Source organism: Trachemys scripta, chromosome 16, assembly GCF_013100865.1.
Source record: "Trachemys scripta elegans isolate TJP31775 chromosome 16, CAS_Tse_1.0, whole genome shotgun sequence".
In the NCBI taxonomy this organism is placed as follows: Eukaryota; Metazoa; Chordata; order Testudines; family Emydidae; genus Trachemys; species Trachemys scripta.
The window spans coordinates 18,007,971-18,034,843 of NC_048313.1; the positions used below are offsets into that span (position 1 = coordinate 18,007,971).

At 46.3% G+C, this 26,873-nt stretch overlaps 1 protein-coding gene across 1 annotated transcript in view; it reads right to left on the reverse strand.

Annotated features, from left to right (window-relative positions):
* GALNT6 (polypeptide N-acetylgalactosaminyltransferase 6) overlaps nt 1-21,921 on the reverse strand; it is a 41,309-nt gene extending 19,388 nt beyond the window's left edge. The window contains exons 1-5 of the mRNA XM_034792856.1: nt 21,829-21,921; nt 14,510-15,100; nt 9,420-9,592; nt 2,228-2,377; nt 577-811 (exon numbers count right to left, since the gene is read on the reverse strand). Coding sequence (XP_034648747.1) covers nt 577-811; nt 2,228-2,377; nt 9,420-9,592; nt 14,510-14,997 — 1,046 coding nt within the window. The 5' untranslated portion in view covers nt 14,998-15,100; nt 21,829-21,921. The remainder of the gene's footprint in view (nt 1-576; nt 812-2,227; nt 2,378-9,419; nt 9,593-14,509; nt 15,101-21,828) is intronic.
* Between the last annotated feature and the right edge of the window lie 4,952 nt (nt 21,922-26,873).

Below are 26,873 nucleotides of genomic sequence, written 5' to 3' on the forward strand. Positions count from 1 at the left end.
TTTCCCTTGGTTTGTGTATGTATGGTGAAATTGACATTTACTGATATTTGCCGACAAAAATATAATCCTTCCAAGCTTAAGGATAACTAAACGATAAAAACCAACAAAAAAAATCACATCCTTGACTGGATGGATATATCTATCTGTGTTTAGACCAGGCTTAAGCAGAAAACCTTGCAACTTGAAGGAAAAAACAAAAACAAAAACAAAAAAAAAACACACACCAAAAACTGCTCCTCACATAGAATTATTCTAGTATTTGTTAACTACATCATTAGGCTGACAAGGAGGACCAAACACTCCTTTCCATTACAGCCTATTGCGGTGCTGTATCACGTACCCACAAAGAAAAATGGTGTGTTACCATAAGCTCCAATCACGGACAGGGCCCCATTGTGTCAGGTACTGTACAAACACACAACAAAAGTCCCTGCCCGGAGGAGTTTACCGTCTAAGACAAGAGATGGCTACTGACAGGGGGAGTACATGGAACCAGTGAGACAATGTTGGCCAACATGATAAGCAGTGGTCTCAGAAGACTGCAATATACCATAGGCATATTCGCTTTGCACTTACTTGATAGGGGTGGTCTCATCTTTTCTTCTCTGCTTCTCCTTAGGAGGAATGGCCTCCCACCCAAAGGTCAAACTCCAGTCAAAATTTCCCCGACTGTGTTGCTTCCCATATTGGATTGGCTTGGAAAACTCAAAGGTATTCAGGTCGATGGTGGTGATGTCTGGACTCACCACGGCAGTGGGTTCCTCTGCAATCCGGGATAAGAGAGGCTCCAGCCAGCCGTGGAAACACTCGCCTAAGAAGCAGCGAGGAAGAGGACCATAAAGGTGGGATTTCATCACTACTGGTTAGACTGCAAGCTCTTAAGGCAGGCCCCATCTCTCCCTATGGACCCAGAGTCAATGAAAGAACGAAGCATACGCTGAATAGGAATGGCCTATGGTGTGAACCTAGCCCTCGACACAATGGCCCCCCATTTCTGATGGGGCATCGAGACACCAACAGAATACAAAATGATGAATGATAAATGTTCTGGGGAGACTGGCCTCACCCTGGGTACAGGGAAACAAGTTCTGCCCCCTTCTTAGAAGGCTTGAGAATAACAGCCAGAACACACTGTATTTTCAGGAAAACGCTGTCATTTCATGGTGGTCCATATATCGCTAGCCTTACGTGCACAGAACCGCACTTTACGCTGCAAGAAATCCCATTCAAACAACTGAAAAAAAGGGTTCACGCAGGGACAGCTTTTGGTTTCGGCTTGCCTTGCAACTGACCGGCCGTCTTGCAGAATAAAGCACTGCTCAGCGTGAGTGAGGCCCTGTGTGACTATTGATTATCTACAAGAAACCAGGAAAAAAGGCAAAAAAACAAATCACCCCCGGTAACCCAGGCTGCTTCCAAACACAAATGCCGTGTTGTAAGGAGGAGGGACGGGGAGAGAAAAGACAGATCAAAACTGGAGGTAAGTAACTATTCAATTGGCATGACTGAAAACAGGGCTGGATTTAGGGGTAGGTGACCCAGGTGACCATGGGGTGCTGGGCTTGGGGTTCTGGTTTCCTTGTTAGTGACAAAGGGGAAAATAGAATGTTTGAAATAAGATGTTTCAGGTATTCTGTACGTGCACCTTTGTAGAACCTTCCAGATTTTCCGAGAACTACATTTTCCTTGAACCTCCTAAAATGTTGCCAGCCACACCCATGCGGCTATATAAGGGGCGGGATGTCACCAGTCAATGAGATACAAGAACGAAGGGAAGGGAAGCAAGAGCCCAGCTGTGATAATTGTGAACCGTGCTTTATTGGGTCATGGCGAAAGCGTACCTGCGTTTTAAAACGTGGAGAGTGTCAGTAGCGACGAATAATGGACATGTTTAATGAGACCCCAGAGGTATCTACTGAACCCCTGTCTATGCAACATACTTAACATGCAATGTTTGATGACTTTCTAAGACTGTGGAACTGAAATGAGCTACAAGTACAGTACAAAAATAAGGTATTCAAAAATTTAACAAACGGGGGAGGGGGGAGTGTGCTAAAGACGCTCCTTGCCTGGTGCGCCATTTGGCCTAGGGCCGGGGCCTGACCGAAAAGAACCCAAAAAGCTGGGGGAATGTAAGTTCTTTCTAAGTAACATTTTCAAAAGCCGCTAAAAGCCACACCTGGGGTCCAGAACCTGACTCCAGGCAGAAAGGCCCAGCTATACTTACAGTGAGCATCCAGGAAAGTGAGCACCTCTCCGCTTGCGACCCCAGCGCCGAGTAGTCGTGCGGTTATTAACCCTTTCCTCTCCTGCTGCCGCACAACTCTCACTATCTGCAGCTGCTTCACGTAGAGATCCAGTTGGTCTTTTAAATAGTCTGAAAGGGAGAGTTTATCGCATGCACAGGAAGTGAGAAGGGGTCATAATTCAGAAGGTCTGCCGATCTCAAAGCACTTTGCAATGGCAGCAAGCGATACTCCCATTTTACAGATGAAGACATAGTGGCGGAGGCAGGAATAGAAATCGGGTCTTCCGAGTCCCAGTCCTGTCCCCTATCCACCGAGCAACACTGCCTCTCCAGAGAAGGACTGCCCACCCTAAGGTATCTCCTCACCTCATCCCCATGCGCCTCTTGCCCAGAGCAAACTTATTAGCTTTGCTGATCATGAAAACATGGCAGTATTATAGTTCTAAATACGCAGAACACACTGTGGGCTTGACGCATACAGACCTTGCGTCAACACAACCTGAAGGCTGAAAACCCCAAAATACGTGTTAATTGACCAGGTTGATCCTAGGTCTGATCCTCACAGAGAGGACTAAATCCATGACAAATTCCAACTTTTTAAAAGTTGTTTCCCCCCGCCCCAGCTGAAACTCTCTCTTTTTCACCCCCTCAGGAAAAAAAAAAAGAATTGAATCTTTTCTGCAGAGTCCACTGACTCAAGACAATTTCCTTGATTTTCTTCCACCTCCCCACTAAGATTCATGTCTAGCTTGAGCCTAAACATGGAAAAAGACCCCGCCCCCCAAAAAAGGATTTTTTTATTTGTTAAAGTGAGTGGGCCTTGCGATGAAAGGCATTCTGCAATCTGAACTATGGAGCTATTCCTGCAGCTATAATCTCTCCAGCTTTCTCCCATCAAAGAGATTAGTCTGGGACTCCACGGTACAACTAAAAAATTCTCTTGACCTGTAGTTAAAACTTCATCATGACCAAGCAGATGAATTGTCACCGGGGGATGGGGGGGGAAGGATGGGGGGAGTGCGACTTGCTCAGAGTTGAGTGCACAAAAGAATTAGGTTTTCCCCTCCAGCCAGATGTTACTAAGACACAAAGGCACCAGAGGATGAGCTCAGCAAAGAAAAGGAAAGGGATGAAGGAGAAAGAGGAACATTGTGAAATATCTCGGTTTACTCGGAGAGAGGCAGGTCTAAGAAATGCAGGTGCACAAAGCTACTCCCATCCCCAACAGAAAGAGAGAAAAAAACCCAGGTCACCCAAGCCTCTTCAACATGCAGCCAGGAAATATTCCCCAGTTAACATTTCAGGGGTGAATATCTACCTTAGATATTTACATGGCCTCTATCCTAGTAGAATCTGGATACCTCAACCTTTAATGTATTTAATTATCCCAATATAATAACAATACCTGTCTTATGTAGTCTTTTTCATCAGGAGATCTCAAACGGAGTTGCAATCTGTAATGTATTTATTCTCCCAACACCCGTGTGAGGCAAGGCAGTGCTGTTAGCCTCAGTTCCCTATCTGTACAATGGGGATAAGGAACTTGCCCAAGGTCACACAAGGCAGCCTGTGACAGAGGAGACAATTGAACCCAGGCATCTTAGAATCTAACTGCTGGACCATCTTCTCCAACAATTGCAGAAAGGAAATGATTAGAGAGAATCTAGATGTCTGCAGAGTGAAAATGGAATCTCAGATCCGGTCATATTATGGAACAAAGCAGGGAATTACACTCTTCCAGCACCTCTAACTTCTGAACCTGGCACATGGCTACCCAAGGACATTCAGGCTCACGTAAGTGGCAACAACAGAGTCCGCTGCTGCTGCAAGGCCTCTAGAAAGGAAGTGGTGAAGCACAGTGGTGAAGTAAATGTCAGAGCAAAGCACTGTGGAAAAGGCACTCGAGTTACAGGTGACGACTGAGACTATGGCTCCAGCACCTGGGCCACAACAGGAAACGGCAGCAGAACAGAAAGCACAATCCACATTCAAGCATGTTTTATAAAGTCTGTTGGCCTGTCAGACAGGATTCCTTCCCCGGCTTTTGTGGCTGGCTGGGAGAGTCGCTTCCGTGCTCTGTGCCTTTTTGTTTCTCCTCCAATCCCTTCACTAGTCTATTTAGACAAGCGCTGTGGGGCAGGGCTCTTTTCACCATTTGTACAGCACCTAGCACCATGGGCCCCTCTTTCCAGGGGAAGACGCTTGGTGCGCCAGTAATAAATAACAGTTGCTGCTAAAATGCAGGAAGCTAATCCAGCTGGTAAAAACCATCCGCAACAGAATTAGGCCGTAAAGTGGGTGACACAGTTGGGGGGGGGGGGGGGAGGAGAGAGGAAAGAAACTTAGTGCTACTTGGTGCTGAAAGAAAATAAAACCTCTGCCATCCTATCAACATCCTTTCCCCCAGCATAAAGACACCAGCACAATAGAGGCCATTGCGCCTGCAAAGCAACTGGAGAGCTCATAAAAACGGCACACAAGCCATTATATTTCACAGGACAGTCTACAGCGCTCTTTTAAACAGGCTGGGTGGTGGGCAGGAAATGAGATCCGCTTAATCTGATAAAGATGAGTTGGAAGCTTTATAACCAACTGCTAAAGTGTCAAATGCCAGGTCTTTAGGGAGATCCAATTTTTCACCCATTAAATCAATGTTTCTCAAACTGGGGTCGCCGCTTGTGTAGGGAGAGCCCCTGGCGGGCCAGGCCGGTTTGTTTACCTGCCCCGTCCGCAGGTCCGGCCGATCGTGGCTCCCACTGGCCGCAGTTCGCTGCTCCAGGCCAATGGGAGCTGCTGGAAGCGGCGCGGGCCGAGGGACTTACTGGCCACCGCTTCCAGCAGCCCTCATTGGCCTGCAGGGGTGAACCGCGGGACCTGTGGATGGGGCAGATAAACAAACCGGCACGGCCTGCCAGGGGTTTTCCCTACACAAGCGGCGACCGCAGTCGCATTAAATTAAGAGCGTAGAGAGGTCATTGGAGGCTTGAAACATCTCTGGATTAGCATGGGGCATGCATCAGCCAACTGACTTGATTTTGTTTGCGTTGTCAGAGCGAGGGCTCCATTATTGCTGCAGGGAGTAACACTTCCATGAAGAGTGCAACAACAAAAAGAGCAGCCCCTGCTGCAAAATGTAAACCTCTTCTGAGCACCGAGTGGGAATCACCACACACGGCACATACCTGTCCTCTCGCCAAACTTCTTAACCAGCCTGCTTGCTAGCGGACATGTGGGTGGTAACGTTCAGCTGGGACACTGGACAGAGTCATTCAGCAGATCTAGGTTCTATTTCTGGCCCTGGCACTCACCCGCTGGCATGACCACGGGCGAGTCACTTCCTGTCTTAGTTTCTCCACCCTTTGTTTTATGCATTTAAAATGATAAGCTCTTCGGGGAAGGGTCCGTCTCTTACGATGGCTATAGCTACACTGCAATCAGAGGTGCGATTGCAGCGTGTGTATTCATGCTTGCGCTAGCTTTAATCTAGCTATCTTGGTACCAACAGCAGTGAATGGCTGAAGTGCAAGTATGTATAGGCGCCGACGCAGTGGTTGCTCTGGGGTTCAAGCACCCACAGGGAAAAATTAGTGGGTGCTCTGCACCCACCGGCAGTCAAGCTCCCCTCACCCCCCGCCCCACGTCGTCGTCCTCCCCCCCCAGAGCCGCCACGTCCCTGGTCCTCCACCTACCCTTCCAGTGCTTCCTGCCTGGCTGCCGCCAAACAGCTGTTTGGCAGCGTTAGCATGCTCCGGGGAGGAGGGGGAAGGAGTGGGAACGTGGCACGCTCAGGGGAGGAGGCGGGGCGGGGAGGGGATGGGATTTGGGGAAGAAGTTGGACTAGGGGTAGGGAGGGGGTGGGGCCTCATAGAAGGGGTGGAGTGGGGAGTGGGGCCGGGGGCAGAGCAGGGGGTCGAGGACCCACGTGAAAGAGGGGAAGTCAGCGCCTATGCAAGCGTGCACTCAGGGTCCCAGGCAGGCTTGTACAGCCATGGCTTCGCTATTATCCGTATGCGAGGTAGATCAATTAAAGCTACCTTGGGTATATTTATACATGTTACAATCACATTCTTCCTTTGACTGCAGTGTAGATGCACATGGTCTGTCTACAGAGCATTTAACATAGTAGGGCTTGGAGCTTCTAGGTTCTACCATAATACAAAGGAAAACAAGACAAAGCCATCCCACAAACTGAGTAAAGCGAATCATAATATAAATTTCACCTCCACTCAATGCCCACATGGTGTTCATATAAACACAGATCCCAAAATAAGGACCCCTCAGCCCTATATGGTGTTCAGAAGGGAATTAGGGTTGTCACCTGTCTGGATTTTACCCCGATGGTCCTGTTTTTGGCTTGTGTCCCGGTGCCATTTAGGGTTGCCAGGTGCCTGGTTTTTAACCGGAAAGTCCAGTCGAAAAGGGAACCTGGCAGTGTCCGGTCAGATGTACTGACTGGACACCGAGAGTCTGGTTACCGTGGGGCAGGGGAGGCACTGGGTCATTAACCACGCCAGCCCTATTCAGCTGGGGCTGCCTCCTATCTGCAGCAGCTCCTGTCCCTGGGGAAAAGGGAGCCCAGCCAGGGGTAGGAAGAGAAGTGAAAATGATCCAGTGAGCGAGGAGGGAAGAGAGGAGTGATGGGGGCAGGGCCTCTTAGGAGAGGCGGAGCAAGGGGCGGGGCCTCAGGGGCCCAGTTACCAGCAATTAGAAAGGTGGCAACCCTAGCTTCAACTATAGAGGTCCGTGTGGCTGCCCATTCACAAACTGAAGATATTTGTTTATCCCCACCCCCAGCACTTGGTCAAAGCTTGATCTTCTCCGGGATCAAAGCTGCAGGCAGATCTGACGCTGAACCATATGATTAGTTTGCCGTGGTTGCAACTAATTTAGATCGCTAAGTGGCAGTGTGCCTTGCAAGTGAGTAATTGCCAAGGATGGAAAGCGTAATGTGTTCTGTTTACAGGATGTGGGAGAGGTTCCCAGCTTGTTACTTGGTGACAGTTATGTGCAGAGATCAGATTTTAAAAAAACAAAACAGGATTCAGTGCTACCAAGAATCAAGGAATCCACCACATATACAAAGGGGATCGTCTGAACGTTACCAACTCTTTGGAATTGCACCTCCCCTGCACGTGGAAATGGAAAGCGGCATTTAACCTAAAATAAGGCATGGTCAGGATTGCTAGGCCAAAAATATGATCTCCACTCCCTAGCCCCCACCTCCACAATCATAGGTGGGAACCTGTGATTCATTTCACCTGCCCAAAAGAAAAGTGAAGTTTGCAAGTCTCCTTTCCTTCTCCAGGGAGCGTTAAACAGCCTAACTCACGTGCCAATTGTGGAGCAGATTTCATCGGTGGAATACGCCATCCATAATTAACCCAGCATTCCACAGACATTTGGGAACTAAGCTTCCTTTGAAGAAAGTGGAACTAACCCCCCTTCAAAACCTGGCTCTTCTTGTTAAAGGCCCAAAATAAACAAACAGTCAGAATAGATTATGTAGCTCTTCCTAATAGAATACTTCCTCTCCTTTCATTCATGCTTTGGCAAGCAGTAAAACACTGAACAGTGTTGATATTTCAAGTATCACCCAAGTTAGCACCTGCTGAAGTGAATGGGGCACTTCACATCTCTCTGAGCGATTGTTTCAGGCTCTCTGCAATCTCAGGCAGGCGCCGCTGCGTCTGTTACAGATGGGTCAAGTTAGGTTGCAATAAAGCCCTGAAAAGAGCTACAGAAAAAAAATGAAAGGGCTGAGACTGGAGATCGGGAGGACTGTCTCCCCCTCAGGGATGTCTGCCTTAACCAGGCTTGCTGGGCACGTGTGTCGTAGTAATCTGCAGAACGGGACCCTCGTGCATTGTGGGAAGCAGCAATTCTGGGGGAGCCTTATCGGAAGCTTTCCCTGGCTGAGCCACTAGGAACTCTTCATCCGAGTCCCCTCTGGTGGGCTGGGTCTTGTCTGGGAATCAACTCTTTGCAGCCCAGCTCGGAAAAAGCTGGCACCTTGGGAACAATTGTGTTACTGCCGGGTGGAAATTAGCTCACTATTACTGGAGTCATCGCTGCGGATATTACTCGCCCCGTTTCCTTAATCCTGTCAGCTGCATGTGCCGAGCAGCTTAATGCATTTCCCCCCCCTTTTTACTGGCCGATCAAAGGCTCCAGTCTTGCAGCCCCGAGGGAATGTCCTTGCAGTTTAATGGGAATTATCTGCAATTGCGCTGAAAGGCTTTTAGGGACCGAGCTCTCTTCGGCCCTTGGATGACCAGTTTCACTTGAGTTTGGTGCAACAGACTGTGCTGTATTGTTATTTTTTCTGGAGTACCCTATGGGTCTCATTTTCACACCCAGCTGTGCATCACAGAAGCGGAAGCAAAAGCCACTTTGAGACTAACTAGAGGCCAGCATCAGAGTTTAGAGCTCTTAATGTAACTTGGAATCAGGCCCATAAAGTCCCTTTTTGGGCTGCTAGGGCTTTTAAACGGGTGTAAAACAGCCCCATTAAGAGCGTCCTTTGTGCAAGCAGTTTCTTGAGCCAACAGAACTAATAAGAGCTCTACGCCAATGCTGCTTCCAGCCCCCAATATACGGGCACATGTACTGTGCATGCACCGTGGCTATTCTAGATGCTTTACTTCCCAGGGCCTAAGTTAGAGCAGCCCCAGGGCTGCTCTAGCTTACACCAGGAACTGGGTTAGCTCCTGCACAGTCCCGGAATAAAGGGCGTTTGCCCTCATGCTAATCCTACATAAGCCCTGCCCCACGTGCAGAAAGCGTAACTGAGAAACCAGGCCCCAGCCTTCCAGTGGAAGGGAAGGGGCCTTTTAGCAGCCAGGGACCTAAGAGATTGCCATGTAGGAAGGAGGCTTAATAGACAGAGCACTGCACTGAAACTCCAGAGACCTGGTTTCAATACTGGGCTCAGACACAGACCGGGCGCGTGACCTTGGGCAAGTCACTTAATCTACTCTGCGCCCCAGTTCCCTGTCTTAGCGGGTTGCTGCGAGGGTTAAATCCCTTAATATCCATGAGGTGCCGTGATGAGGTACATAAGTTACAATGGTATTGGGGAGAGAGAGCAGGGGACCCCCTATATTACCCAGAATCTCTGCAGTGCATCCCCCTGGATGTGCTTCCCACAACCAGTTCCAAGGCCCGAACTCACCATCTGTGCTGGCGTCGTCCACCAATATGATCTCCTTCAGTAAGATGGCAGGGGAGGAGTGCAGGACGCTGTACACAGTGCGGAGCAAGGTGGACCAGGCCTCGTTATGAAACACGATGATGACGCTGGTGGTGGGCAATGGCGGGCAGCGCTTGAACTTCTGATCAATGCACCTACCAGAGAAATCGAGCCTAGTTAGTGAGTGCGTTTGTAATGCTCTCGCTGCTCTTGGCTTTGTCTCCCTCTAGAGCCAGGACCTCACAGCTTTACGGGTCTACTACTGTCTACAAGCTAGCAGGCCTGATCTTTGAGCTCAAACAGCAGCATCCTGTGTGGTTAGATCCAGAGGGATGGCAGGTTTTCCTGTCCTGCAAAGATTCAAGACTTCAAAAAAATTCTCCTTCTGCATCCAGAGAAAACAGAGACCTTTTGGTAAGTTTCGCAAAAGATGAGACCTGCCTCAGGATAGCCCAGTGGTTAGCGCTCCCCTGGGATATGGGACAACCAGGTTCAAATCACAGCTCTAAACCAGGCAAAGTGGGGATCCATGTTCCCCCAGGTCCAAGCCCCTGATTCAGAGCAGGGATTTGAAGCTGGGTGTCCCACAGCCTAACTAAGTGCCCTACCCAAGGGTCATCAAGACGGATACATTTATGCAAAAATGTGTGCCAATGCATTGGCATTTTCTGACGAAAAATCGTTTTATCAAAGAGATTCCCAACCAACTCTATTCCCCTACTCACTCCTGGCAGCTGACCCAGCTGGGACATCTTCACATGCATATTTGCAGTGCATAATCCAGCACGATTAATGCTCTCCAGTGGCAAGTTGAACATCTCCGGATATTTCTTTACCTAGGTGTTTAATCCCAACGTTCAGAGACAATATCCAGCTCTCATCACGCCTTATACTTAGATTGCCAAGCTTTTGGGGGCAGAGACCATGAGTGGGGCTCCCAGGGATGACTGCAATATAAGTATTTAATAGAAGGGCATCTTTTCTCATTAACGTGCAAGGTCACTTAGCTGCCACGATGGGAGCTGAGCTCTGAAAATGTGTGTGTGAGAGTGTGTGTGAGAGCGAGCGAGAGCGTGCCCTGTGGAGCAAAGTCCTTTGTTTCTTCGCAGAGCAGGTGCAGCGGGAGGAGACGCTTGCACTAAAGCACCATTCCGGAGCGAGAGGGAACCTCATTTTTCAGTGGTTCACTCAATTCACAGCCTCTCCAACACAACCAACCAGAGGGGAACATTCAGTGACAAACATGGTGGCCGTTTTTGCCAAATAGACTGAGACTCCTTCCCGTAGGCCATCCTACAGCCATCCCATTTCATTTGGATCTGCTCTCGGCTCTATATCCTGTTTCCAGTCCTGCTCCTCCAGTGCGAAAGGTTTACAAACCCCCTTAACAATCACTACTAGGTGAGTTAATATGTTTAAACCAGGTTCCTAAAGCACTTAGACAGCCAGGCTGCAGCCTCCAAGGTTAAGCTTTGCTGAAGTGCCCATCTATTTTAGACTCCTCCATGTCCTGTTACTTTAGCATCTCTGTCCTTTAGTCTATTTAGCCTGCCAACACTCCCCTGTACAGATGGGAACTGAGGTACAGACACACTAAGTGACTTGCCCAAGGCCTCACAGGAAGTCTTTGACAAAGCAGGGACTAGAACCCAGCTCTAGACTAGTGCCCTCACCACCCCATCTCCCACGTGTCTAGTACTTTTTGGGTGCCTAAGATGAAACCTTTAAAAGGGACCTGATTTTCAGGTGGCAAATGCTCAGCACGGTTTGAAGGGGGGTGGGGAGAATCTGGTCCCTTTAAGGTACCACTTCAGGGATCCCAAAGTTACTATACATCTGAAAATCTTTCATTGTTCGATCCATACAATGCATATGTAATAGTATATGTATAAGAATATGTAAACAGAATTATTCTCTTTTTGGAATAAGAAAAGCTCCCAGCTACAGCCAGCTCAATATCCATGACATTTGGGATAGGCTGTTCCTAAGGATGGCACCAAAAAGAGTCTTGAAATACTTTGGGGCTAGCATGAAAAAACACACAACCAAAACCAACTCCCTCTTCTTTTGACTCGACCGCATGCGAGCCCCGTTCTGAACTTTCCGGAGGGCGTGTGAACGGCTCCCTTACATCCTACATACTTCAGCCGCACATCAAACGGGGGAGCGTTCCACATGGCAGATCAGGTTCTGCTTCGGCCTCGAAATCAAACAATGACGGCCCCTTCCAGCTGAGGGGCAGAGCCAATTCCTCCAGCTAGCCGATTTATGTTTCGGTTCTGGAGCGCTTTACGCTTTAATTTCAATTGGTTTATGCCTTTTCGGTTGGCTGAATACCATTCCTGTGCTTCCCCCTTCCAGAACTCAGCGACCTTCCATTGTCACAGCCACACCTGCTAGGCAAAGATAATTGCCTGCTGGGGGAAACAGTCTGCAAACCGGGTCTGGGCTTCTAACCACTATTCAAAGCCGTTTTCTTGAATGCCCTCTCTACAAAGCCTTTCCTAACCCACCTCCCGGCAAGGGGGCAGGCTGAAGTCTCAGAGTGCCTTGCTTGAGACCACAGGAAGGTCAAGCCTACTCTGGCACATCTGACTCCTTTAGCCATAGCAGGAAGGTAGGGGGCTGTTCCACTCAGCTAAGAAAGAAAAGTTAGGGCAGGGCTTCCCAGGAATAAAGGGAAAAATCGATCAAACCCAAGGGCAGTCTGGGAACAGGGAATTAAGTGTTTTTGAAGTACGCAGACTTCTCTGTCTTTAAAGGGAGGGCTGTATCTGCCCTGGGAGACCTATGTTGGCTGGTTTTTAACAAAGGGCAGCAGGAGGAAGTTAGGTAGGAGAGTGTAAGAGACAGAAGAGGAGGGAAGAAGGAAAGAATTATTGCCCTCAGCTTTCACTTTAAGTCTGCTGTGGGGAGATTTCTTGTGATCTCCCTTTGTCCCAGTGGTGCCTACTAATCAGAGCTGACAGTCAAACTACGGCCACAGTCTCTCAGTATTCCCTACCATCATATCCATAAAAGTCAGTCAAGTAACCATACGGCTAGGGACTATTTCACATCAGTGGGCACGTCTTCACTACCCGCCTGGATCGGCGGGTAGAAATCGATCTCTCGGGGATCGATTTATCGTGTCTCATCTAGATGCGATAAATCGATCCCCGAATCGACGCGCGTACTCCACCTTGTCAGGAGGCGTAAGCGGCGTCGATGGGGGAGCCGTGGCGGTCGATTTGCTGCCGTCCTCACAGCGGGGTAAGTCGAATAGGATACTTCGACTTCAGCTACGCAAATTTGCATATCTTAAATCGACCCTCCCCCCTTAGTGTAGACCAGCCCAGTAACTGGCCAGTCCTAGATAAGGCAGTTAGCTCAGTCAACGTTCTCCCTGACTTTAATGCTTGTTGGGTGTAAACCTAGTCTACGTTGCAAATGTTGCACTGGGGGTAACACATGGAAAAAAGAAAAAGATCAATCTAGATATACTATAGATGCACTTAAACGGATTTAAACCTAGATTAAACCGCTTTCGTTTCATTGAAATTCAGGTACAGTTGATTTATTACATGAGTGCAACTTCTGTAATAGAGACAGGCCCCTGGAAGAGTCTCATACACCCGGCTCTACCCAAGTTGGACTGGTGCCTATGGGCTGAACTCTGCCCTCCAGTCAGGGCCGGCTCCAGGGTTTTGGCCGCCCCAAGCTGCCAAAACAAAACAAAAAAGCTGTGATCGCAATCTGCGGTGGCAATTCGGTGGGAGGTCCTTCGCTCCCAGGCAGAGTGAGGGACCGTCCGCCGAATTGCCGCCGAATACTTGGACGTGCCGCCCCCCTCCGGAGTGGCCGCCCCAACCACCTGCTTGAGAAGCTGGTGCCTGGAGCCGGCCCTGCCTCCAGTGTATATGCGCAACTGACTCAGGTCAACGGGAGGATGTTGGATGTATCAGAGTGTGGAATTTAGCCTAGATACTCAGCTGCAACTCTGGGAGTTGCAATGACTCTGCATCTAGGCGAGTTTATTTCAGTAACTAAATTCACCCCATGCACAATAGAGCTTTTCTGAAACAATGCCATGAGTTGGGATGCGTGTCCATTCAGAACCTCATCTACCCCGGCAAATATTTACGGTTTGCAGTAGCAACTTCAGCATTCAAATGAGAAGTACAGATGCATCTGTCTGTGAAAGGAATGGCACAAATTCTATATACGTTGGTTTAACAAAAAACCCTTTTTCAGAAAAACATTTTGGTGGCGTTTGTGATTGATTACCTAAGAAGGAAGGGAACGCCAGGCTACACCTGAAATCAAAACTGAAAAGCAAATGAAATGTCAGTGAGACACAAACTAGCTGCCCGGACCCTGTAATAGCTACAGTAAAAACCCTAGCGATGGCCTAAGAAAGGAAAGATGCTAGATTAAGCGGTGCTTCAGAAAACTCTCTCGGGTCACTCCTGTGATGCAGAGAACACTCAGACTGCCGAGATGGGGGGTCAGACTTTTCAACTCAGTCCACACATCTTCCATGCTCTTAAATTGGAAGATGTGAGGTCAATTCCTCTGGCTTGCTTTGAAAACAGAAACCTCAACCATAACTCTCCCTTGCCTTGCACTTGGGTCATCATTTATACCTGGGCAAAATGGGTGTAACATTTTTCACATTCATTGTGCACAAATATAAATGATAAAATGCAAGACAGCGAAGAATCAGGCTCCGGAGAGGATAGCAATGAGAAAGACTTCCTCTCTCCGCTGGATCTTAGAGCTGGTCTCCATCAGTTGAAACCAGTGCAACTTTCAGGTGTTACTTTAAGGCGATTTAGTTAAACAGGTGCAAAGGGCCACATGACCATTCTTATTTTAGTTTAACTTACATCAGTTAGGAACTGACTTATGATGAACCCAAATTAAAGTTTACATGGGTTGAAAAAACAGATTTAAGTTATATTGGTGCAACTTGTGTGTGTAGACGTGGCCTCAGTCCAAGACTTGGGTTTACAGATCCCATCTCTCCTACGGTACTTATTTTTGTGCTGCTATTTACAACAGGCATAAGAGGAGGAAGGGGGAGTTCTTACTCTGGAGGTCGGCTGTCAGGTCCCAGCGCCCTTTGGAGAGAGATCTGGTCGCTGGCAAAGGCATTGAAGCAGTGCTTCTCATAGCCGCGCTCCTTCTCCTTAGTCTCTTGCGGCGTCCACTGGTCCTTTTTAAAAGCTTTGCCGTCGGCTCCTGGGCTGTTGGGGTCTTGGGGCGGTCGTTCCATCAGTGGTTTCAGTTCAGCTGGGGTATAGTAACCTGGAAAGCAGGACTTGCTGCTCTGCAAAGGTTCCTCTTGCTGAACCGGAGCCCGGATTTGTAGCTTTGGCATTGAGTCGCGAATGTTATTTACTGCCCCCATCATCATGTCAATCACTTGGTCTTTCCTCTCGACAATGTTTTTCAGCCAGGGCTCCTCGGTGTGGTCCCCATTCCCGACATCCTTCTGTATTATGAAGAGGAAGATCACAAAGACCACACCCACCAAAGCCAGCTTCAATGGGCCATAATTTCGCCGGAATAGCCTCATCTTCAGGGATGTTTCCAAAGTCCCCGCTAAGTTAGAGCTATATGCATTTCAGGGCCTTATGTTCTTTGGCTATTCCATGGCCATGTGATGTCCTTTTCCAAACCTGGGGGAAACAAAGAAATATGTATGAACTCTATTTACTATAAACTCATGCTTACCTCACTAATGTGCTACTGATCAAGAACCTAGCAGATGGAATTTATTTTAGGTACCATGTGAATAGATCATTTCATTTGAGATGCAAGAGAAAGGACATGACTCGTTGGAAGTGTTGTGACCCAATGGCAGAGTGTGTAGAGGGAAATCAGTGGGGGAACAGGACCTTTCATTTCCTAATTTTCAAACGTGTTTTCATTCCCAATCAGAACAAAACAATGAATTTAGAAATTTCCAGCCAAATAATTTTTTTGGGGGAAAAAAATAGCTTCAGGTCAATTAAAATATTTTGTTTCTATTTTGACTTTTTAAAAAAGTGATATTGTAATTTAGAATAGAACATACATTTGAAATGAAAAGTAGTTTTAAAATGAAAAATGAAAATGCTATGTTTTGATTTTTTTTTAAACCACACAAAAACCAACAAGTTCTCACAGAATGTTTCGCTTTTCACTAATTGGCATTTTACAAACGAAAAAATGTTCTGTTGGAAAATATTCAGCCAGCTCCAGTGTGGAATATTAGCTCCAATATCTTGGAGACATTCTACATGTGGTTGTTTTGGTTGTTTCTCTGGACTATCCAAATCTCTTGGGTTTGCAAAGCTGGGCTGAAATCTCACGAGTTGGTTCTTGTGAGATTTTCCAGTATTTTCTGCTTCTGATCATGCTGGATATATCATGACAACAGCCCATCTTGGAGTATTTTAGCGATTTTGTGTCCAGTCCTCAGGGCCGGCTCCAGGATTTTGGCCGCCCCAAGCAGCCAAAAAAAAAAAAAAAAAAAAAAAATAGCCGCGATCGCGATCTGCGGTGGCAAATCGTTGGAAGGTCCTTCGCTCCAAGCCAGAGTGAGGGACCGTCCGCCGAATTGCCGCTGAATAGCTGGACGTGCCTCCCTTCTCCGGAGTGGCTGCCCCAAGCACCTGCTTGACAAGTTGGTGCCCGGAGCCGGCCCTGCCAGTCCTGTACCTAAAACAGCAGCTGCAGTAAATATTAAAACTGCAAAACAAACAACAAAACTTTGTCCAAACCTTTTTTGAATCTCACCACCAGGTTTGAAGACCCACTCCCTATCCAACAGAGAATATTTTGCTCGATCATAGAATCATAGAACTGGAAGGGACCTCAAGAGGTCATCTAGTCCAGTCCCCTGCACTCATGGCAGGACTAATTATCTAGACCATCCCTGACAGGTGTTTGTCCAACCTGCTCCTAAAAATCTCCAATGATGGAGATTCCACAACCTCCCTAGGCAATTGATTCCAGTGTTGAGCCACCCTGACAGTTAGGAAGTTTTTCCTAATGTCCAGTCTAAACCTTCCTTGCTGCAATTTAAGCCCATTGCTTCTTGTCCTATCCTCAGAGGTTAAGAAAAACAATTTTTCTTCCTCCTTGTAACAACCTTCTATATACTTGAAAACTGTTATGTCCCCTCTCAGTCTTCCCCAGATCTAAGAGTCATGGATAAAGATCAAAACTAAATTTCATGCTGGCCTCAAGGCAACTGAAAGATTTTGTATTTTCAGACCCATTTACGGAAGATGTGCAATACTATATAATACACACATTGTTTTATTATGTACTACAGATCCCTGATAGTTATTTCCCAATACAACAAAGATGAGGGAGGACTGAAAGACGCTATGGAGATTGTAATAAAGTTACATGTGTGGAGGCTAGCGGACACACAACTTAAATCCTAGGTTGGTTAAATAGTTAGGTAGTTGCGGTTCGATTAGTTGCATCAGATCATTACCTACCATGGGACATAAGACTGGCTATATTAGTTTGGCGGTCTCAGTAGAACTTCCTCCTACACAACCAGTAGGGCAAAATTCAACCTCAGCCTGAATACACAGGATTCCTGGTGCTTTCACCAGAAGTTGGGTCTATTTGCACCACGGATTCATTTGGACTTTTAAGAGAGACAGGTGTATCTGTAGGTACGGAGTGATGGGCATTCATAGGAATGTGATATGTGCTTTACTTCAATCCAGAAGGGAGCGTCAAACTTTACACACACACAATTTAGATATAGGAGTATATTTCTGGCACTGGCAGGACGGTTCAGTGGTTAGAGAACTAACCCAGGACTCTGGAGACTCAGGGTCAATTCCAGGCTCTGCCATGGGCATCCTTTGTAACCTTAGGCATGTCACTTAATTTCTGTCTCTCTGTTTTCCCATCTGTACAATGGGGGTAATAGTACTGTCCTGCCTCATGGGGATATGAGGATAAACATTAAAGATTATGAGGTGCTCACATGCTATGGAAATGGGGCTCTGATAAGTACTTAAGATAAACAGGAACCTGTACACTTTTTGAGAGCATCATTCACCAGATTCTACAACTTTCTACTCACCTTAGATTTCCAGATATTTTAGCCTTTTATTTAGTGTAATTACACAGATGTAGGCGGTTAATGTCCTGAAGTGGAATGAGACACCTGCTATTAGTTCAGAGGGCTGAAGAAGGTGCTCTCTAGCTTTCCTGTTTTCTTGGCTGTGGGAGGTTTTATGTGCCAAGAGAGAAGTGGCCACATCTCTAAAGGCAAGGGAAAATCCAATCTATGTCCCAGGGATGTAGAGGTCATTGCTTTTAGCTACAAGGAAGACTGTGGGATCAAGGACTCCTTAGCAGGAGAGCTGTAAGCAAGCCTGCGGCCATCCTGACGTTGACTTTCAAGGGTACGCGCTGTGCAGAAAGAACAATCCTGGGACTGAAATTTGGCGTTATGAGCCTCAACAGATTTAAAGCTGGCAAATACCCATTTATGTTAATGCAAAGAAATCAGTTTTATTTTAATCTCCCTACTGATTTTATTCAGATTTAAAACGATACAAGACACCTCTCCAGGGCTCTAGGTCCCCTATATAGCGAATGTCTTAACAGAATGAAGTACCAGCAGCATTAAAACAATCATTCCACAGGAACTCAGTCAACCAGCCACCAACAAAAACTCCTTTCAGCCTCTTCATTGTAATAGCAAATCCTCAGCCCTTTCCAGAAGCCCTCTCAAAGCAGAGATCTTTTGCAGTGTGCCTGAAAGGTCACCTAATTTGGATTATTTTGGCCCGTCATGGTGGACACAGCAAGTTCAAGAATCTGGGAACCCTCAGAAAGAACACCCAGACAGGCTTGGATTCTTGAGTCTGATTGTAAGTTGGTTGGGGGCAGAGACAGTCTTTCTGTCCTGTGTTTGTACAGCGCCTAGCACCACTGGGGCTCGTAGGTGCTACAATAATGCAAATAAATAATAAAATTGATGCTGAATATGCCTCTAGATGGGTGCTGCCTCCACTAATGAGTGACATTGGGTAGTTTCAAGGGATTGTCTCCTTTTTGCTAAAATACCAATGGGAAGCTTTTCCTCTCTACTGATAAGCCACTTCTAAGCCATTTCTCCAATTCCGTGGCCTCACAGACTCAAAATAATCTCTGTGTTACTGTTATGCTCAACATGATAACGGCATACAGAGTGCACTTATGTTTCTGGGTGATACTGAGCTGGGAGGGGTTGCAAGTGCTTTGGAGGACAAGATTAGAATTCAGAATGATCTTGACAAACTGGAGAAATGGTCTGAATTAAACAGAATGAAATTCAACATGGACAAATGTAAAGCATTACACTTAAGGAATAACCAACTGCACAAACACGAAATGGGAATTGACTGCCTAGGAAGGAGTACTGCAGAAAAGGATCTGGAGGATATAGTAGATCACGAACTAAAGATGAGCCAACAGTGTAATAACGTTGCAAAAAAAGCAACCATCATTCTGAGATCTATTAGCAGGAGTGTTGTAAGCAAGACACGAGAGGTAATTCTTCCACTCTACTCAGCACTGGTAAGGCCTCAACTGGAGTATGTGTGTCCTGTTCAGAGCAACACATTTCAGGAAAGATGTGGACAAATTGGAGAAAGTCCAGAGGAGAGCAACAAAAATGATTAAAGGTCTAGAAAACACGACCTATGAGGAAAGATTGAAAAAATTGGGTTTGTTTAGTCTGGAGAAGAGAAGACTGGAGCAGGGAAATTATAACGGTCTTCAAGTTCATAAAAGGTTATGAAGAGGAGGGTGATAAATTGGTCCCCATATCTACTTAGGACAGGACAAGAAGCAATGGGAGATTTAGGTTAAACATTAGGAAAAACTTCCTAACTGTAATGCACTACAAGTTCCCTAGGGATGATATGGAATCTCAGTCACTGGAGGTGTTTAAGAGCAGGTTAGATAATCACCTGTCAGGGATGATCTAGATAATGCATAGTCCTGCCTCAGTGCCGAGGACTGGATTAGATGATCTATCGAGGTCCCTTCCAGGTCTATATTTCTATGATTCTATGAACATGGCCCATGGGCCACATATGAGGCAGCAAAGTTCAGCAGGGCTGTCTGTTTTGGTCACTTTTGTGGGATTTTAAGAAAATTCCAATTTTTTTTTTTTTTTTTGAAAGGGCACCTGAGACTGTAGCAGTCTGACATAATTCTGAGACAGGCAATCAAGCACAAATACAGCTGCTAACTCCCCCTTCTCCAAAAATCCCATCCTTCAACAATTCTCCATGTCCCGGTCTGAACGTCAGCTCTGATCAAACACCTTCTCCTCCAAAGTTCTCAATACATACGAGCCTTGGGGAATGATGTGAAGGGCAGATCCAGGCGAATCAGGACTAGTGAGAAAGGACGGTTCAGTGGTTTGGATATTGGCCTACAACTTGGGAGACCAGGGTTCCATCCCTTGCTTCTTTCCTGCATCTACTGTTTATACTACCTGTCTTCGCTACAACCCACAGCAGAGTCCCCACTTTGGTGCAGGCACACACCAGTAGTTTTTCCTGTCAGCCCAGGAAGCTGACAAAAGAAACCAGGTTTTAAGAGAGATTTCTTGCCACCCTGAAACTTCATCCACCGAAGGGTTTGCCTCAACAGCCACGTCAGCAAACTGCATGAACTGGATTCTTCAGTAAACTTCATCTGAAGCAAACAAAAGAACCTCTGCAGTTGCTATGCTAAAAAGCAGAGGCATTTTAAGACAGTTTCGGGTTCACACACTTGGGACTGCACTTGAAACGTAATCAGAAGCGTTGGCTTTCATAAAGCTCCATAACAGCTCAGAGCTTTGCCTCATGCGGCAGTTATTTTCTCCTGATCACCTGCCCCTTACAAAGCCTAGACATGGCTGGGAAGAGTTTGCTGCTAAAAGACCAAGTTGTTGGCAGAAGTATTACTCCCAGGAACACAGGGCTGGTAAATTAAGTCTTGCAATAAAGAAGACTTAAGATACATTCCGTAAATGAATCTTTCCTGCTCCTATGAAAATAAGATTGCTTTTGTTGAGAGAAACAAGAGGGCTGTTAAATGAGAGAAACTCTTCCACCAGAAGATTACAAGATTGATTTTTCCAGCAAAAGTCTTATGGCAAGATTCCCGGGGGGGGGGGGGGGGAAAGACATTTTAAAAAAAAAGATTAATATTAAAAAAATCCACTTCCTGTTTAAAATCCAGAATATTGTTGCTACAGGGTAACATTCTCAGAAGCGTTTAAGTGACTTAAGCACTTCGGGCCAGATTTTTGTACAAGGTATATAGGTACCTAGTGGGATTTAGGAGCCTAGGTGCTTTGGAAAATCCCTTTAGGTGCTTATCAGCATTTTTAGGCACCTATGTACCTTTAAAAAAATCTGGTCCTTAGGAGCCTAAAATTACATTGAAAGTAATTGGGATTTAGGCTCCTAAATACCCTCAAATTAGATTTAGACCACGAATAACATTTTCAAAAGTGCCTATGTAATATGAACTTTTACTAGTTAATTTTTGCAAAGTATCAAAATTCCACCCCCGCCCCAAGACCACACTTCTCGGGACATGAGAAGGAATTAGATACTCCTCGTCTTACCTTAGCAGTGAGATCTCTTGTCTAAGCAACAAAAACCTACCGCACTGATATTTGGTCAAAATGAAACACCTGCTCCACCCATGTCAAACAGAAGCCCTTTTTCTTTGTTTCAGAGGGATCATAACCTGAGTATTAATAAATGCAGTGGCTTGTTGATTTTATAATCCAACAAAAGACACACACAACCAACCTGTTTGACAGACATTTCAGCCTGAAAAAGCAGCCAGTTACTACTAGCGGCCGAGTAACAGACAGCTCATATCCTGTCTGAAATAAAATGACATCTTAAACTCTCTACGAGAGCTGAGTCATTACGTCTAAACCTGGAGCACACAGAGAGAGTGAGTTTGATTTGCCAGGGTGGATTTTACAGCTATAACTTCATTTACACTTCTCTCTACTTAATTCATACTTTCGGCACCAAGCACTTACTTCCCACATACTCCACACAATCCCCCCCCCCCCCCCAAAAAACAACAAAAAACAAAAAACAAAAAAACCACCTCACCCTCTTCGCTCCTCCCGTTTCATGTGCTGGTTAAACTGGACTAATAGAGATGAAGGCCTGAGAGGACCATGTGATAATCTAGTGATCTAACTTTCTGTATAACACAGACCATGGAATTTCCCAAGACCTACTTACCCGTGTATTGAGCACTTTGCATTTGTCATACAAAAGTTTTTAAACCCAAAATGTTCTTTATGTCTTCATTGCATTTCAGAAGCTATTATGCTAGGGACAGGCAATGAGATTCAGATGAAATCATGACTGACCAGAACATTAGCTTTTGAAGCTCAGGCATCCAGTGAGACATTACACATACTGCGTGTGAGACACTAGCATGTGTGCATCTCTGAACTTCCTCATTGAAGCCGGAGGTGGAAACAGTACGATAAAGCCTATTCTTGCAATATTTCCGAACCAGCTGAAGCAAAGACGCACTAGACACCTTGCAAGAAAAGAAAATGGTTCTCAAGATCTCCCTACTTTCTCCAATATGACACCCCCACCCCCCAAAAAGCAAACACCACAGCCTTCTATTCGACGTGGCATGCAGGAAGCATGCCAGTTTTATCCACTTACATATTTGCACAGTAGTGCAGAGATTAGCAGCACACATAACTACTATATTTACTCGGGGAAACAAATGCCACCAGGACAGTGTTACGATGCAAAGTGCGTGGTCACTTTAATACAAAGGCACTCCTGTGTGAATTAATTGTCATTTTGCAGCTCTCCTTGTGCTGGAACAGGTTTATATTACTAAGGACAGGAGATCCTTCTTCCCTACGCCTTGAGGTTCTTTAGATAAACCAAGACTAGGCAGAGTTGTTTAGACCCAAGAGATTTTCCCCATTTTCCAAGGTGTATGGCTACCCAATGCATTAGAGGGCTCAAAAATAAGTTTTCCCATCTACTAGCCGGCAGTTGATGTCAAAGAAGGACTAGTTTCAATTTCACTCTCCCACAGCTTGAGAAAGTTATTTATTCTCATGCATTGGCTTTCCTAGAGCATTTGCCACTGCAGCATCTGAGCTCAAAGGTCAATCCATTCACAACAACCCTTAAGGGAAGGAAGTTTGATTAGCCATGCGCTCAAGGTCACATAGGAAGCTCATGGCCATGCCAAGAACAGAAGCCAAAAGTCAGCTGAGTTCCAGGTGAGTCTAATCATCCTCGTTCTCTCTGTGGCCCCAATTCAGCAAAGCGCAGGAGTATTATTCAATCTCTATTCAACAAGACACTTGAGCATGTTTTTAATTTTAAGCACATGCTTAAATCCTACTGAAGTCAATGGCTGAGCAGGGATTGGATTACTGGTGTGCTTAAAGCAAAGCATGTGCTGAAGTGCTTTATTGAATAGGGGGCTATGAACAGAAGCAGATGCACTGGAGTTATTTGAATGCAGATGATGGAAAAAAACACTGAATTGGGGTTACATTTGGAAGGCTTCTCACAACCATGGAGGGTTGAACTGCAGTATTTAATTCTATAACTACAGACCTGCACATATTGGTCATTTAGCCCAACTAAGCCATGATCACCAGCTGCTAACTGCAATATTTCCATTCTGTAGGTCTTGCTGCTTTTCAATGGAATTCCCATAGATCAAACAAGAATCTGGCAATTCCAAAGCACTGGAGAAAACACGGAGTTCTATTAATGACACCAAGGCAGGGGGAGAAGGCTCAGGGATGTACTAGCCACCCAAAAGCACGTCCAGTTCCTGCAGGAAGCAGACTGGACAATCCATATAGGTAACTGAGGTTCGACAGATACACGGGATGCCTCTCTCATCAACGACACAAATACTAACCCCTAGAAAGCAAACCCGCCATTGCATCTCATCCTGAACACCATTACCCCTTTACTTAGCATCACCACTTTCCTTTGTGTCCTGCCCTATTCTATACGCCATCTCCCCTCAGTTCTTTTCCTGGACAGTGGTTTTGTATCTAAATCTTATTTCACTCAGTCTCCCTAAGGAAGGATCACATTCCTCAGCTCAGGTGTTCAAATGTCTTTTGGTTTAACTCACTAACCACACATTGTCACATAAAAGAAAGTGACATCAGATTAGCCTGGGTTAGGCTAAACGCAGGGAGAGACATCACAGCCATATATTTTCCAAGAGAAAAACTTTCTCTCCACACGCTTCCCATCATGCTCACTAAGCCAAAATTAATGCCGATTTAAACTCAGCTGGAGAGTTTCCATTTGGCTTTGTATTTGACAGGAAATAAGTACCTGGAAAAGCCCACAGTGCATTATTTATTATTTAAGTGCTGATCGTATGCTTGGTGCTGAACAAAAACACAATCAGAAAGATTAAGAATAAATAATACATATATTTTTCTATTATTACTATGGTACTGGTATCACCATTTTGATTCAGGACAAAAACCGAACAATACTATAAAAAAAATTAATTAGAAGGTCTGTAAAGGACAGTAACACAAAAGACCAAACTGATAACTTCCACCAAGATTAGGAGTCTGAAGTCTTCTGACAGTACAGTGGTGTTAGTAACCACGGAGGACTAGGAAGAGGAGACTTAAAAAAAAATATATATATATATATATCCTGTCAAGGAACTAAAAACATTCATGTTGGTCACTGCCATGAAGACCAAAATCAAGCTCTTGGAATCTTCAACTAATTTCAAGCTACATGTAAGCAGGTGCAACTTTGTTTGAACTCAACTAAATTGCAACTGCTTCCACCCGGTCTGCATTTGACACTTCATGGTGGATTTCCTGAATGTGTGTGCATTTTAAAGTCTTCCCCCGAACATTGTACTAATACTGGGTTTCATTTAACGTCCGTATGAGGGTGTGATATTGGCCTAGAGCGCCATGAAGCAGTCATGCCCTGGATGGATATGGTAGGCCAAAGACTACGCGAGTACAGATCCATGTGCCCATTTGCAGCAGAAAAACTGACCTTGCACTGAGTGTTAATATAAAAAAAACTAGAGCTGAAGATGCTTGGGTGAGAGGCAACATGTAATAGCTAGAGTTAATTGGCCACTGGGACAGTTATTAAGGGAAATACCAAATTAGTCATAGCTCGGAGTCTTTAAAAAATCAAGACTGGGTGTTGGTCTAAATATATTCTCAAGTTCAACCACAAATTACTGGGCTCAATAGCATTCACTTATGTTAATACGCAAAGAATAATTTCCTCCACTGCAGAAATCACTGGCTGAAGTTCAAAGGCAGACTAGCTGATCATAGCTGTACTTTCCAGCTTTCAAAGTCTAGGCATGGACAAGCTTATTCCGTGCCTCTTTAGAAGAGGGCGTGAAACGTCACAAAGGAACTCGGCAGACCTAGACAAGGGTCATTGCTAACTGCCATGATGTTCACACCAGCTTAGGGATTCCACAACAGCAATGCACTTGGCTACTTTTAGGGGGGAAAACTGAGCCTTTCCACTGTTTCTTTAGAAACCAGGTCTGTCCCTCCCTGTACAACAGAGTCCGGTACAGTTCTCTAGTAATTAGTTTGTTAGCCTACCCCACGTACATCAAATCTATTCTGCCCCTTTTGCATGCTCTAACTATAATTGTAAGAAGATAAATAAAGGTGAGCTTGGGGGACTATTGCATACAATAGTTATTTTGTTATTCTACAGATACTCCACACGTTTCATATATTGTGAGTTCTGCATTGCTACACCTCATGATTATATTGCAAGTGTCACACTATTTAGTATCAGAGGGGTAGCCGCGTTAGTCTGGATCTGTAAAAAGCCACAAAGAGTCCTGTGGCACCTTATAGACTAACAGACATCTGACGAAGTGGGTATTCACCCATGAAAGCTTATGCTCCAATACGTCTGTTAGTCTATAAGGTGCCACAGGACTCTTTGCGGCTTTACACTCTTTAGTGTTATTCTTAAAGCCTCAGCACCTGGAGTCATGGTGAAAAACCTCAGTTTTCATTAAAATAATAGAAAGGAATTAAAAAATAGCCCTCCATCTTGCAGAGAAAGCCTGGGAAGGTAACCAGAGTGCACCCGAGGGGCTCAGAAACTAAATAAAAGAACACAAGAAATATTGTTTAATTAAAAAAAAATCTCATGATTTTTAAGCCAATTGTGATTTTTTTAAATGAGAGGTTGGCAACATCAGGAGTATGATGCGTCAAACTTTAGCATGGAGCACTCCCCAAATCTAGCCAGCATTCACAGGTGTGCTTGGTGCCTTCCAGCTCCTGGCTCCAAATGCACATCCGCGCCCCCTGGAGCACCAACAGCAGCCTGGTTAGGAGCAGGGAGGGTGCAGTCATGGAGAACCCATCACTCCCCTCCAGAGGCTGCACCTGGGAGAAGCTGTGGGCGGAAACTGAATGTTCAGGGAGAAAAGCAGGCCAGGCTGGGGAGAAGCAGCCTAAGGCCCCCCCCATGAAGAGAGTCTTTGACCCGCCAGAATAGGGAGGTCTAACCTCACAGCACACTACTCAGTGTGGCCCCTACCTCGCCTGGCCCTCTTCTGCCCGCAACTTCTACTGGGGTATGGAACCAAACTCATCATACAGGACAATTAGGGGCACGTGACATCCCGTCCAGCCAGGGACTTGCCTGTCCCTAATCCTTCCCAAAGCCAGAGAGAGACCCCCTCTGCCGCCAACGTGAGACTTGCTTCTCTCCAGGTTATCATAGCCACCCCAGAGGAAGGAAACCCTTCCACACAACCAAGAGAATACCTCCACCCAGGGCCCTGTTTGCTCCCAAGAGAGCCCCTCCAGTACCCCCTACCCCAGCCAGAGCCATCTGCTCCCCCCCAGCCACAGATATGTCCCCAAAGGAGGTGCCCACCCCCGCCACAAACCTATTTGCTCCCCAACACCTCCCCTCTTCCCTCCAGTGAACCACCTCCACCCATAGCCAGGGGAATACCACACCCCACAAACAGGAGGACATCACCCCAAGCCCTGTCTGTCCCTCAGCAAAATCTTCATTAACCTCTACCCCAGCCGGGGACCTGCCTGTCTCCTCCTCCCAACACCCCCCTTCTTCAGGAGTCAGCCCTAATCTCTAGCTGAGGGGATACAACTTCCCACACCCAGGGGGCTACCACCACAGAGAGCCCCATCTGCCCCCCAGCACAACCCTCCAGCACCCAACACCTCAGTCAGAGACACCCCCCCATTTCCTCCAGGGATACACCCCCATCCCTAGCTGGAGGGAATACCACACCCCACAGCCAGGGGGATACTTCCACCAAGAGCCCTGCCCACTCTCCCAACAAGCCTCTCCAGCACCCCCCACCCCAGACAGAGTCCCCCACTTCCTCAAGGGAGCTGACACCCCC